Raw genomic sequence first — 14,925 nt, forward strand, 5'->3', positions numbered from 1 at the left:
AAAGTCCAATATTTTGCTGTACAAAAAAAATTGGTCATTCAATATTTTTTTTTAAATTATTTTCTACTCTAATAACATGTGTAATTGTTTTGTAATCTATTTTGTATCTAAATCTTATATGTTGTGTAATCTATTTTCTATGACTATTGGGCATAACTGAAATATTAACAATAAAATGCATTAAACCATTTACTAAAATCTGGGAAATTCTATAAAATTAGTCTGGAAAAATTAGGGAATTTCTTTTCTGAATATTTATGGCCACTGTGCCTACTCAATTTCTATGGATGACAAAAGAATTTTCAGTATGTGCTGCCTTTTTGCTATCTGTCAGCAGTGCATTTTGCAATAAATATATATGTGTGTGTTACAGTCAAGTCAAAATGATAAATTGCTTATTTATTAGTAATTTATTTCTAACATTTATTCTAACTGAAAAAAAGTAATTCTCATAGTGGCTAAAAGTTTTTCCTTTCTTTGATCTGTTGTCTAGCAGCAGCATAAATGAAATGTGTGTTTTTCTATTGCTACCTACAGAAATTCTTTCTAATAATATGGTTTAATTAGTTCTTGTAACGTATTTAAGCTTTTGTTAAAATATTTATAATACAATTATTACACAGTTGCAAAAATCAGGGAATAACTACTAACTTGCTAACTACTTGTGGTAAGTAGCTACTAGTTACTGAACCCTCCTTTATTTTGTTCAATATTTGTTAAAGTTTTTTTTTTCTTCCCAATTTTGATAATTTATAACGTATTTTCTACTCATTTCTATTTGGGGTCTTTCATGTAGTTTAGTGCTAGTCGAAAAGGAAAAAAGTGTTTCATGTAGTGATATACATTATTTCGTTGCTAAATTTAACATGGAGTAGATCTTATTTTCAAATTTATAATGTATAATTTTTTCTGTAGGAAAAAATGCCCTAAAGGAAGTGATACTTGGCTGATGATTGATGAGGTTTTGCCCCAAGGCCCTGTAAGTGGTACTCCAGAAGATGGAGATTTCACTAAAGATCTGTCGAGCATTTTGAAGAATTTAAAGCGAGTAGAACAAGGTATAGATGGTATGTATCTTTACCCTGTTATGCTCATAAACTTTATTTATTGTTACAGGGTAAAATCTATAAAAGCTATGGTACATTTACGCATGATATATAACTGTGAAGAAAGTTTATTTTTAAAATGAGTTATAAAGTGTACTTTTTATTCGAAACTAGATAAAAATGCTTGTTTTTATATTTTATTTTAAGAAACATTTAAACATAAGTTTTTGTTATAATATCAGTGATTCCACCAGACTTTTTACAGGTCAAATTTCCAGAACCTTATTTTTTAAATAACATATATCTCACATTAAATGTGTGATGTCTGAAGTAATTAGTGATTCCGGCAGACTCTGGAAACTGTGGGTCAAATTTCCGAGTTCTCGTTTAAAATAATATATATCTCACATTAAATGTGTGAAGTAATTAGTGATTCCCCCAGACTCTGAAAGCTGTGGGTCAAATTTCCAGGTTCTCATTTAAAATAATATAAATCTCCCATTAAAAGATATGGTACATAAAAAGTGATTAGTTATGATAAATTAAAAAATAGGCTTAGTTATTGATTCAGTAATTATTCAACAAAGAATTGAAACCAAAATTGTCCATTGAATGTACTTAAAAGATCTAAGTCAAGTGATCATTTTAAAAGATAAGATGTGCTATATATTTTTTGATATATACTAATTGATAATGCTCATTAAATGATTTAAAATAATACTTTGCTGAAAGTAAGATAAAATAAGCAACACTGAAAACTGAATATCATGTAAAAGAATTTCAAATAAAACATTAGGTTTAGCCTAATTTTGAAATAATAAGAAAGTATAGCATCCCATAAAGAAATCTAATCGAATAAAGGGTTATTTTCAGTAAGTATTACCATTTATTTCTCATTAAAAGTACTTTTACTCAGCTTGCAAAAATATTTTTGCAAGATGAAATCTCAGAATATATTAAATAGTACTATATTTTACTACTTTTCTGAAAATGATGGATGTTACTCTTTGAATTTTAGTGCTAGCCTCAATTCTTGAAAATGGGCGAGATCCTGAGCCTGGTGTTGAGCCAAAAACAGCCCTGCCACAAAACTTTTTTGTTGTTAATATGTAATAATTATTTGCATCTGGTCTATGTAAAATCCAATTTTATTTTTATGAAAGAACAAAACACACTGAACTAACAGAGGTGTAATTTATCGAATTGTTATGCTATATTGTTTCTCTTCCTGCCATTTACAATTTTCTTAAGTTCAGGTGAGACGCATTGTACTAATATTCATTGCCTTTATACGGGGTGGCCACAGAACAAGAGAAATAAAGAAGAACAAAGAATTTTATCATTCTAGCGAAACCAAGGAAATGTTAGGGACTAAACTAAACTAAAATTCATTACACATCAGAGAAAATAGATAAATTTATGTTTTTAGACACCTAAACTCCGATATTTTTTCCAAAAAAATTCGTCTTGTAATTTAAGTTAAAGAATAAAACATCTCTTAAAAATTAATAATAAAATTTATGTCACTAGTTACAGAAATCACGAAAATTCGAAAAAATCTGAGAGTATTTGTGGTCACCCTGTTTATAGTACAGTAGAGAACCAATTATCCTGAATTTTTTTGACCAATCTCTTTCCAGCTGATTGATTTTCTGGATTGTTAAAACATAGCAGTTAAACAGTTGATTGATTTTCTAGATTGTTAAAACATAGCAGTTAAACAGTTTTTCATAATTAGTAGTAATAAAATATATCATAAGATTAAATTAATTATTTATTAATCTACAATTATCCATTTGTCTGCTAGTTAATCCATTTAACTACTGGCAGGGGAAAGCATATTAAAGCTTAATTTAATCCTGTTTAAAACTAGTTTAGAGATTGGGCAATCTTAAACCATCTCCATCTGTTTGCCACTTATAAATATGTAAGTCTTGCGGCTTTGATGTATGAGTGTTGATGTATTGTGAAGTATGATTTTATCTTATGATTCTGCCAAAACTAAATACTCCTCAATAATAAATTATTGCATGCGTTTCTACATCTGAAAACAGCATTTTGTAAAACATGTATTACATCTTTCAGTTTTACAATTCTGTTTAACTAACTGAAGTTATGTAAACAAAACAAAAAATAATTTAAGATGTTTTCTACAAAATAGTAGATTTTGTCTTAAAACCGATTTCAACAATCTAATTGTAAAAACTTTGGATTGTGAAATTTCCCAATTATAGAAAACTTCAGATTGTGCCATTTTCTACTCCACAACTGTTCCAAAAATCTTTCCAATTTTCTGGTTTATGGATAAAAAGTTCTGTTCTGTACTATTCATTAATAACATAAAATTCATTTTTTTATTTCGTGTTGCATTTATGTCAAGTTCACAATAGCTAGAAATTATTTTAGATATGGTTTTGTTTAAATCAACTTACGTTTACAACTATTCTAATAAGTTTTACATCTTTATTGTAATTTTTCACTCATTGCACTCTATTTTATTTTAATTTTTTTATGTATCATTAAAAAAATGCATTTAATTTATATTCATTTCTTCACGGTATTTTTTTTAATATTTCTCTATTAATTTAAGACAAGTGTTAGACTTTGATAGGGATTTTCTCTTTTGCATGTGCCTTCTTACTGTCGAGCTTTTAAAATTTTTTTAATGTGCCAAATGTTTGTACTTTACATATTGTCGTGTGTTATGAGCTTCAATGTAATTGTGCATTATTTATAATATGAATGCTTTTTCACTTTTAAGTTTTAAGAAGAAAAAAAATCTGAGCACTCTTTTTGTATCATAACGTTAGAATGTTAATTTCAAAATTTAAGTTATTCAAAGTAAAGCTATGTTTTTTATGTAGTATACTCTAAATTATGAATAGTATAAAGTTTGCTACATCTTTTTTTACAATGGCTTATATCTTATTGTAGCAGCAAAACCAATTTAGCAAACATGTAAAAATCGTGAACAATAGCTGTATTTGCATCTTTGCCCAAATTTTTATAAACTTATTACCATTTTGAATTGCACCAGTTTAAGATATTATAATGATATTTTTCCTATTATGTGATTATTTTTTTCTCTTGCTTATATTTTGCATATAACAAATGTTATTTAAATTGCTCTTAACTAAAAGTTGAATAGATTTTACGATTTTCTCTGTGCTAAGTTCTTGACATAGATATTCTTTTTTTAAAATAAAATTGATTTCGTCATTTAACCGAACAACAGATTATTTTTTTTAATCAAATTCTTATTCTAGCACCTCAAGGTATCCAGTGAACATTGCTCATTTTTTTTCTCTCTTCCCTGTCAGTATTAAATGATTTTGTACAATAAAAATTTTTTTTTTGTTTTAAGATAATATGACCAACTCAAGCTCATGTAGCATTAAATTTTGTTCTTTAATTCATATGCTCATTTAAAATGTGATTACAGTTTTCAAATAATTAAAATTTTCAGAGCATTCAATTTAGGATAATTAAATGTTCTTAATTTTGTATATTAATGTGGGCTTAGGATTATAAATTGTTCTTCTAATTTTATTAATTGTATTGAGTTTAGGCATTTATAAGACTTGTAAAACCATTAGACTGCTTTTTGAGTCGTCAGATCACTTATTATTTATAACATTTAATGCCCTGAAAATTTCTTCAAATTTAAGATTGAATGAAAATGGAACACTAAAAGTTATTGAAGATGTTAGTTAAGTGAAAAAGTATGCACAACTATTTCTTTATATTTATTATTTCTTTATGTTAATTTAATTGCTGTATCAAAAAATAATTTCTAGCTTTTGTCTACTGTTCGAAAAATTTTATCAAATTTAAAATTTTTATATAATAAATTATTGAAAATTGAAAATTCTTTAATATCTGTTTTGTTTACAGTATTAATGTTTAGTATAGTGTACAAGTCTCACTTACTTTAATAATTTAAGTCCTTAAATATCTTTGAAATTTAATTTATAGTTGTATTACATTTATTGTCAGTGTCTACCTCTGTTAAAATACTGTGATATTTTTTGTTCTTTTGGATTGTTCAGTGTGTATTGCAATAATTTTGAAGTATTTCATTTCTGGGAAGTTATAAATAAGTTAAGAAATTTTATAGTCTGAAATTGTTCTGTATTATGATTTATGTACTTTCATCATTTCCCAGTTGTTTGTTAAAATTAATTAATTTAATTTATTTTTATGTGAGTGCGTGAATGGTACAATTAAAACTTGAATTTATGTCAGAAAATTTATGAAGAAAAAAATAATCTTGTTTTGATGATTTGAACTAAGATTTCAGCCTATTTGAATAATTTTTATTAAATAAATATACTTAATAAGATACATTAATTATGAAATTTTATCGTATTAATTATTAATTTTATCGTTCCAATGTCATTTTATCCAGTTCCATTTCCCAAAATTATTTTTCTTTTCTAATTTAAATTTTCAGTTATGAATTGAATATTTGTGAGAGCTGTATATGTTACCGTCACATATTTTTTTTATTATATTGCGTTATTATATCTTTACAAAATAATTTTTTTAAACTTACCTAATATTCTTTTTATATTATATAGAGTTTAATATTTATAATTAATTCTTATCAATAAAACACATGGCATGTCTGTTCTTAAGATTGATTTTTAATAATGTAATTAAATCAACTGTAATTAATTACAATCATCAACATTAGAATAATGTTTTGTGTATTTGTAAATTTTAACAAGCTCGATCTATGGTTTTATGTATAAAAAAAAATTTATACCAGGCAGTTCAAAAATGACAACTTGAAAAATCAAAGGAAAACGAAAATAGATGGTAATATTAAGTTTTCTACATTTTACTAAGGAAACCAATAATTTTATAACAACCAATTTTTAAAATTATTTACAAAATTGGTCAACAGATAGTGCTGTTGAGTACAATGAAACAATGTTTCTAAAATAACCTCCATTTGCAACAACATTGTGACACTGTCTTGGAACAAAATTACCGGTATGTATTAAAAGCAAAAATACTGTTTTTGTTTTTTATCTAAGATGGTTATATCACAGATAATCTGCATATTTTTACATAAAAGTATGCGAAAATAAAGCCTATGTAACTATTTCAGTTTGAATAGTCTGACATGCATTAGAAAATTCTGTTTTATAGTTTTTACTGTTAACAATGCTGTCTGTCGACAAACTTAGTAATTAATTTTGAAACTCCAAACCTAAGCACAATACAGTCAATAATATATTACATTTGGATTATAATATATTTCGATTTCCTTCCGTTTTTCTTTCAAATAATCAGTCGTTTTCCTGAAACTGGTATATAAATTTCAGAAAAACTTAAAATTAAACGACTTAATAGTTTTATGAATTACTGTAAAAGGACTTGATTTAGCATAATATAATCATTATCTCTTTGTTAGTATTATTAATAAAAATTAAATATAAATTAGGATATAAATATTTGATCTCAAATAAAATGTAGAGTTGTGTACAATTAACTTTTCAAAAACTTATAGCCATTTCAATTACTATAAATTGACAACTAATTTTGAGTTTAGGCTTATAACATATGTGACGATAAAAAAAAAATTTACATTTAACTTGCAAGTATATTTCTATAAATGAGCCAATAAATTTTGCTTAGGTAAATTATTTTTAATATTTGCCATTATACTAATATAGAAGTCTATTTTATATATTTTAAGTATTGCTTCTTGGTATATTTATGTATATTGTATAAAAGAAACTTAGGCACATTATAAATTACTACTGCTGTTGTTTCTGGATCTTATGATTCAAACTAAAGCATTTTTATCTTGTATTGTTGCCTTAAATTTGCTAAAGATGCACAAATTTAATTGTAAGTGTTCTGCATTTGTGTAGGATGAGGAGAACACCAAGGTATGCTTTTTAAATAAAGACTGTGAGTATTTCTGTATCATACTTGCTATTTTATCTATGTTTTGTTTGAACATATGTGATTGTTTTATGCTCTTCATTACAGATGTTTAAAATATGTTGCATGCTTGTAGATGTAATATTTTGCACAGTATTTAGTTAGCTGTTTCATATGCTTTTGTGTATAATAGTTATACAATTCCATGTTATTGTAAAAATAACTTCTATTGTTCTGTTATGTATTACTTATTAATGAATTTTGAATTGTATCTGTATATATGGCAATAAATTAACAATTTTTATAACTTATCTGTTTAATTCATTTTCATACTTCAGTCTGCTTATAAAATTATGAAACAGTACATTTATATTCTGCCTGTTTAGACCAATTTTAAATTATTTTGAGTCAATTTATTTTTTGATTGACTGACTATTTATCTGGTAAATTCATGCACCTCTATGTCATTGTCGACCCTATATATATATATACAGTAAAATCTTCGTTAAGCGGACATTTTAGGAACCAAAAAAATTGTCCGTTTAGAAGAGTTGTCCGCTTACGGGAAGGGTACCCAAATAATGAAGTTTAATACAGTTAATTGTTTTTAGAATATTTTCAAAGATGTAGATATAATTAAATAATTATCTACAAGGATATTTATTTAAACTTTAAGAAAGATAAAAAAGAATATATAAAGAAGTTAGGTATAAATACATAATTCTAGATGTAGCTATTGATGAATTAATATAATTTTCCTATTAGCATAGATACTCAAGTCAGACATATGATACTGAATAGGAGCTTTCAGTCCTCAGTCAGTTTCAATTATTAGGTTTACATCCCCTTACACCTACCTATCATTTGATAAGGAACATGATTAATACCTTCTTGAAAGTTATCCTCCCATGACTCACTGTTCAGTCATGAGGACCTATGGAGTTGATTATTCACAATTGATCAGCTATCAAGTGTCTGAATAAGTGTTTCATTTATATGAACACATCAAAGATTATATTTCTGTTCTCTTTTTTACTCCAGCTGTGTTAAATACAGTCTTCAAATTGATAAGAAAATAAAAGAAATTTTCAATGGGGAAGAAGCATTGAGAGCATTTAAGATGTCATTTCAACTCCAGGGGTCTCATAACCTGTGTGGTCCAGATCAAAAGATGCCACTGTGCCAATTATTTCAGGAGAGCAGTATCATTTTCTCTCTCTCTCTCTCTCTCTCTCTCTTTTTTTTTTAAGGATATAGGAAAGTGTCAAGAGAAAGATTGATTATTTAGTTGTGAAATAGCTAAACAATATTTTTAATTATGGATAAGGCAAAAAATAAACCTGTTTCAAAAATGGCGAAAAGTTGTATTTTTTATCCTTGCAATTTATAGCAGAAATAGTTTTTTTCTTTAATTTAGAAAAAGTAGTGTCCAATTTGAAGAGATAGAAAATAACGTTTCAGGGCCAAAATGACTGTCCGGTTACGGGAGTGAGAGGTTTCCGTTTTGCAGGAGGTTTCACTGTATATACATATATATATGATTCGTTTTTTTTTTTCCTACTATTTACTTTTATACAAAGACATAAGCTTGAAAACTCGTGTAAATTTATGAACAAACACCACCAGGTTATTAATATAATAAATTATTAACACTATAGTTCTGCAGAGTGACAATGGAACATAGAAATCAGGGAAAACAGAAAAGTTAGGGAATTTTATCATTCTGGGAAAATCATCTAAATATCAGAGAGTTTAACTAAAATACTTAATAAGTCGGGAAATTAATAAATTTATGTTAGAAGTATCTAAAATGGGATACCCAGATGTCTTTTTCTCATAAAAATTGGTTTTGCAACGATTGCAATAAAAAAAAAAATTATAATTATTTTCAACTCTAGCGGCACAAAATTATAAAGTCTAACTAAAAATTTATTATTGAAATTTATGTCTCCAAATTCAAAAAATCAGGAGAACTTAGGCCATGTTTGCTATCAAATTATTTTCTCTTTGAAGTTGGGTGGGCTTCAAGCTGTCACGTAGGTTAGAACCCCCATTCTTCACAATGACAGCTCAGTGCCTTAAAAACTAAGCCATTACAGAGTTAAACTATATATTTTATAATAGGGGTGCACAACCTGCGACCCGCTGCAGCAATCTGAACAAAATTTTTAAAAAATAATTACACTTTTTTTTGGAACAAAGAAAATACGCAAATTTGAAATGTACGCATTTAAGTTTTTGACGCACCCAATCTCCCTCAATGTAGTTTTTTATCGCAATTTTTCGATGGTTCGAATTTACTTATCACTTTTGACGCTTTTCGTGTGTGCCGATTTCATCATTATTTCAATGACTTTTCGGTGGTTATTGCTACCCACTTTTAAGTAGTTTCTGAAATCGCGATTTTTGAAAGTTATGAAACTTTTTATTTGCGCAAACTTCATTTCAAATCTAAATGACTTTTGATCCCTTTTTCAGCAGTTATTACTACGCATTTCCTCTTGGTTTTTAAAATTTCGATTTTTTTTTTTTTCCCCTTATCCTTGACTGCTTGGGCCTTTCCAAGGTGGACTTATACGCTACTCCACTTCTTGTCATCGACTTTTTGAAGGTCAACAACCTACTGGATCTTGTGACTCCGTCAGACAATTGAAGGATAAGGAACAACAACAAAATTTCGATATTTTAGCACGATATTATTACGAATCACTCATTTAGAAAACCATATTTTGACGTGGTTTATTTGTGCCGATTTTATAGCAACACAAATAATTTTTTAATCGTTATTTTATTGCTACACATTTTTATAAGGTTTTGAAAGTCCCTATATTTTTTATACGCTATTGCGACACTTTAATTTCGAATATCGCATTCAAATACATCATTTTTTGGCACGCTTTTATGTGGGATTTTGATAAGTTTTTTTTTTTTTTTTTTCCTGGTAGTTATAACTACGCTTTTCCCCATGATTTAAAAAAAAAATCCTGATATTTTTAATACTATAGCTTGACAGCACGCGAGTTTTGAATAGCGCATTAAAATACTTACTTTTTACTAGAGCTCCTGAATTAGCGTATCAAGTAAGGAGCCTTACTTTTTACATGTTTGATTTGTGCCGTTTTTAACATGAATATAAGAGGTTTTTCGAACGTGTTTCTTTCCCGTTATTGCTGCATTTTTACTTGTGATTTTGAATATCCTGATATTTCAACACTATATTGCAACTCGTGTAATTCGATTCTGTTTGATGTGTAAATTTATATTAAACGCGGTTCCTTTTACAAAAAAATTATTCAAAACACATGCCTATTACTTTAGTACCATGAACACGAGCAAATTTATCAACACACACCGAACCTATTCTTTTTGTTTTCACATGATTTCAAAATCACATATCGCGATTCGTATTTACGCGTTTTAAAAATCATACTAGTGAGTCTTTTCGCAATTTGAAATCCACAGATCTCGATACGTATTCACGCGATTTGAAAACCACGCATCCACTTTTTATTTACGTAATTGAAAAATCACACATAGCAATTCGTATTCAAACAATTTAAAAATAAAACACCGCTATTTGTATTCACGTGATTTAAAAACCTGGAAAGGAAGAACACCATCTAAGACTGATTCCAAAACTTATTAAGTTATTTACCCTAAGATTAATACACACTGCCTACAACAGCTTCTGTCAAAAGACTGTTTTCCAGAATGAATTTGGCACGCTCAAAACTACAGAGCAGTCTTAAAACAAAATCATTAAATTTTTATTTAATGGCTCAAAAAAGTGATCACATGACCAAGTAGAAAAATTTTGCAAATTGCAGTATAACCATGAAGAAATTTTTTAAACCACTTTCTACCTACTTGGACCATTTTATATCATTTATGATGATATGTAGGGAAATGATTCGAATATCATTAAATTTTAACTAAAAAAAATGTGATCAAGATAAGTTTCGTGAAGTAATGTAAATTTTAATTAATTATCAATATATAAATGTATTAATTTTAAATAGTAAGTGTCATATTAAAAAAGTTTTGGTCATAAAGAGTTGTAAACAATTATCACATTAGTTTATTTATTATTATTATTATTGAGGAAAATAGTTCTTTCAAAATTAATGTTTTCTTTCCTTCCTTTTCTTCCCTATCTCAAACCCCGCCTCTTTAATTAATTTAAAATAAATGTATTAAAGTTAAAGAATATCCTCTACTAAATGTTGAATCTTATTTTCAGCTCAAGTTGTTTGGTTTTAATTTTAGTAATTTTTAACCCTATAAACTTTCTTTAAATCAAAGTATTTAACTTGCACTAATATTAGTAACTAGAATATTTATTAATTTTTTTAAAATTTAATTCTATGAACAAATTTTTTAATGTTAAAATTTATGTTTAAATGGACTTTTATATTATGTAATATGATACAAAAAACATGAATTTTCCCATAGTTTTTAATTATTTAAATTTATCTAAATATTATTTTCTGAGAAATTGAATCTGATTTTCTGATTCTGTTTTTTTTTTTTCTAAGTAATCAGTTTTGCAATTTCTAATTTTAAGCATTTAAAAGTATTTAATTTTATACAAACATATTACAAGGTTAACCGACAAAAAGTATTTAGCGCATAGAACAATGATGTTTAGATAACAATTACTACATATCTATATTTACTGTCATGTCTGTCTAAATACCTTGGCATGCAGGCTTTCGTTGTTCAATCTGCAGCGCATGTGCCCCTTCACTCAAAAAGGTTGTGCACCCCTATTTTATTATAATATAATAAAATATATTGTTTAATTCACATAATAGTAGGCTTATATAAAACCATCTTATTCAAAATTTAATATAAGCCTTCTATTATATAAATTTTTTATTTGATGTTTCAGTCCAAGAAAATTATTTAACTATAAAGCTTATTCTTTTAAGCTCTGAAACCTTTCTGAGCTATAGTTAATCTTCAAGGATCAATTATATTTAAGATTAAATTAATCAATTACATACCCTCCAACTTATGAGGATTTTGAAAATAATTCTTTCTAGTGGTAGCGAACCAAAGTAGAAATTTTTAAAGCAAATGGATCTCTCATAAAACTTTTATCAGAACTTAAGAATCTAGCCATATGGCCTGCACTTTTATAAGTAATAGTGGACAAGTTACGCTAAAATTAATCTTTTTTAAACATTAAAACATTAATTTTGCTACCGTCTGAAAAGAAGATTTCTGAAACTACGGAAATTCCGTAGCAGTTGGAGGGTATGCAATTATATTAAACTAAAAAATATTTTTTAAATATCACATCTCTAGACATCACTTACATTTAGTCAATAATCATAATTTTTCCAAACAATATTTCTAAAAATATATTGCATGTGATTTGACATTTCTAGTTTATTTTTTTGTCAATTTAAATAATCTTTATTAAAAATATTTTTCAAAACAATTTATTATATAATTCTTTTAACTACCTTGTCTTGTTACAAATGTAAATAAATTCAAAATTTTATAAACTTTACTAATCCTGAAAAGTTTATATTTAAAAATATAATTTGAGAAAGCATTTTTTATTCATTGAAAATATGTACTAATAAATTCTTTGAGTAAACAATCGGGACAAAAAGCTTGCCATTTATTTAATATTTCTGTTTAATAAAACCAAAGGATAAAAACTTCACAATTTTCAATTCTTCACACAAAATAACACATTAAAAACCATAAAAACATTAACACATAGTAATTAAATGCACTTAAGTAGTTCAATGAAAAATTACAAATAAACTTATTGATGTAGGACATATTTAATATCATCCAATTTACAATTCTACTTATACAAAGGAATGAAAGTATATATATATACATAAAAAAAGTTAAGATTTTTATTCACAAAGGAATAACTAGGAAATTTGTATAGATTCGGCTATAGCCCCTTAGCCTATCCCAAATATCCATATAAAATATAAATACATAGCAGTTTTCTATTGTATTAGTTATTTAAAACTGAAAATGCTGAAATCAAATAATAATTACAGGATGATAAAGAAAATGCTAACGTCGCCCCTACCAGTTTCGCCAATGTATAAAAGGAACAACCAGCAATCTAATCTACATTGCTAACATTCTAAAAACAAATAAAATATATTACAAATACTAAACAAATGGAATAAGTAAATATTTAGAAAATATATCATTTATCAAAGGAGAAGACCAACAATTTTCATTTTTGAGATCCAGAAAAAGTTTTTTTGAAAGACAAGAAGATTATTAAAGTCCTAAAACTTTTGTCTACACAAACATCACACCTTGAGATTAATGTATTAAAAAGACTGATTTTAATAAGTAAATGGAACACTTAATGATTATAGTTACTTTGAAAATGGAGAAATTGATACATATGATACGATTTTTTAAAAACATAAACATATTAAACTTTTTTTTCTTTCCAAATTTGCGACTTTGTTAAACAGAACTTTGTTAAACATTCTTTAGCTTGAACATATTCATTGCGAACTTTAATATGACAAAAAACAGGATTTCCCATGTGATTTATATATATATATATATTTTTTAAAAAGATGGTTATTTTAAATTTCACTAACCCCATGAAAAAGTTTTATTATGGTTTAATTAAAAGTTTTATAAAAGTTTAATTATAACTTAATGTTGTCATACATAAATAGCAAGCAATTCATGGGAAATCAGATGGAGTTGTCCTAAAATATAAAATGAACAAATGGTTAAGAAAGAAATACTGGGCTAATAAAAATATATTAAAGAATAAAAATAATAAAGAAAGAATAAAAATATATTTCATTATTATAATAGTCTAATACGGAAAATATTTCTTAGAAGAGAACTGAACTGTCAATTGTTTTGGAACAACTTACAGAACAAACACTTAATTCTCTCATGCAGAACTCTCCAGAGCTCTTTGACCGAAGAAAACACTTAGCTATATCTACTAATACAGAAGACTGGTTTAAATTAACGAAATATGGGACTACAGCTATGGATATTGTAAAAACTAGTTTGAAAAAAGTTTACAAGAGAGAAGTAATGAAACAAAAATTTAGAATTGACAAGAAAAAATATATATACATTTGATAATTCGATTGCATTAATTTGTAATTTAAATAATTCATAATGTCATAAATTTATAGTTATCAATAAATAATTTGTTTGCAATATTTGTTAACTTTGTACCCCATGGCAGAATCGCAGCGACACGACGACATTGTCGCCGAATGTTACCGAGTTCTTGCAGAAAAATTTTAGTTTTCTTTTCTGCAGAAATTTATACATACAATTTGAATCATGAGCTTAAATAATCACTTTTTGGAATGCTCAATTTACACGGATAATATCGAAAATCGATGTAATGTTTCGGTTGTATTTACGGCAATTATTGACATTGATTTTCACATGGTTTTTAAGTATCCAGATATATTTTAAACAATATGGAAAATACGAATCGTGCATTTTTTTAAGGCAATGATTCTATAAAGTGTTTATTTTTTAAGGCAATGATTCTATAAATTTTTTGGCAGATATTGCAATTGATTTCTTCATAGTTTTTAAATCCAATATTTTTCATACGATATTATTATTACAACAGCCTAATCTTGAAACGAAACAAGCATTTGAGGAGTCTGATTAGAGCGATTACACCTACGAATTTCATGATTTTTAATTATTTTTTATTGTGATGATTACTTACAAAATGCTACATAGTAAATAATTAGTGCGTCCCCACAAACAAAATGCCAGAATATCACCCATAATATTAGAATAAAAAATTATTGCATGTTCAATAAAAAAAATTATAAATAGTTTTTTTTTTTTCTTTGTAACCACAGCATTGTTGTTATTTTAAATTAGTAACATATGTGATTGTTACTATTAAAAGTATCTTGCAGAAAGATATAGGGGTTGGAGAGTTTTGTCGCAGATAGTTTGAAAAACTTCGACCCCAGGGACTTTG

General features: G+C 26.6%; 1 protein-coding gene across 2 annotated transcripts in view; it reads left to right on the top strand.

Moving 5' to 3' along the window:
• The window catches only part of LOC107438239 (uncharacterized), a 33,260-nt gene extending 30,229 nt beyond the window's left edge, over nt 1-3,031 (top strand). For both annotated transcript variants that reach the window (XM_087163759.1, XM_087163758.1), the window contains 2 exons: nt 916-1,067; nt 2,065-3,031. In XM_087163759.1, the coding sequence (XP_087019885.1) occupies nt 916-1,067; nt 2,065-2,159 (247 nt within the window). In that variant the 3' untranslated portion in view covers nt 2,160-3,031. The remainder of the gene's footprint in view (nt 1-915; nt 1,068-2,064) is intronic.
• The last annotated feature ends 11,894 nt before the right edge of the window (nt 3,032-14,925 follow it).

This window comes from Parasteatoda tepidariorum, chromosome 5 (assembly GCF_982258835.1).
Source record: "Parasteatoda tepidariorum strain Cologne lab strain chromosome 5, Ptep-v5.0, whole genome shotgun sequence".
NCBI lineage: Eukaryota > Metazoa > Arthropoda > Arachnida > Araneae > Theridiidae > Parasteatoda > Parasteatoda tepidariorum.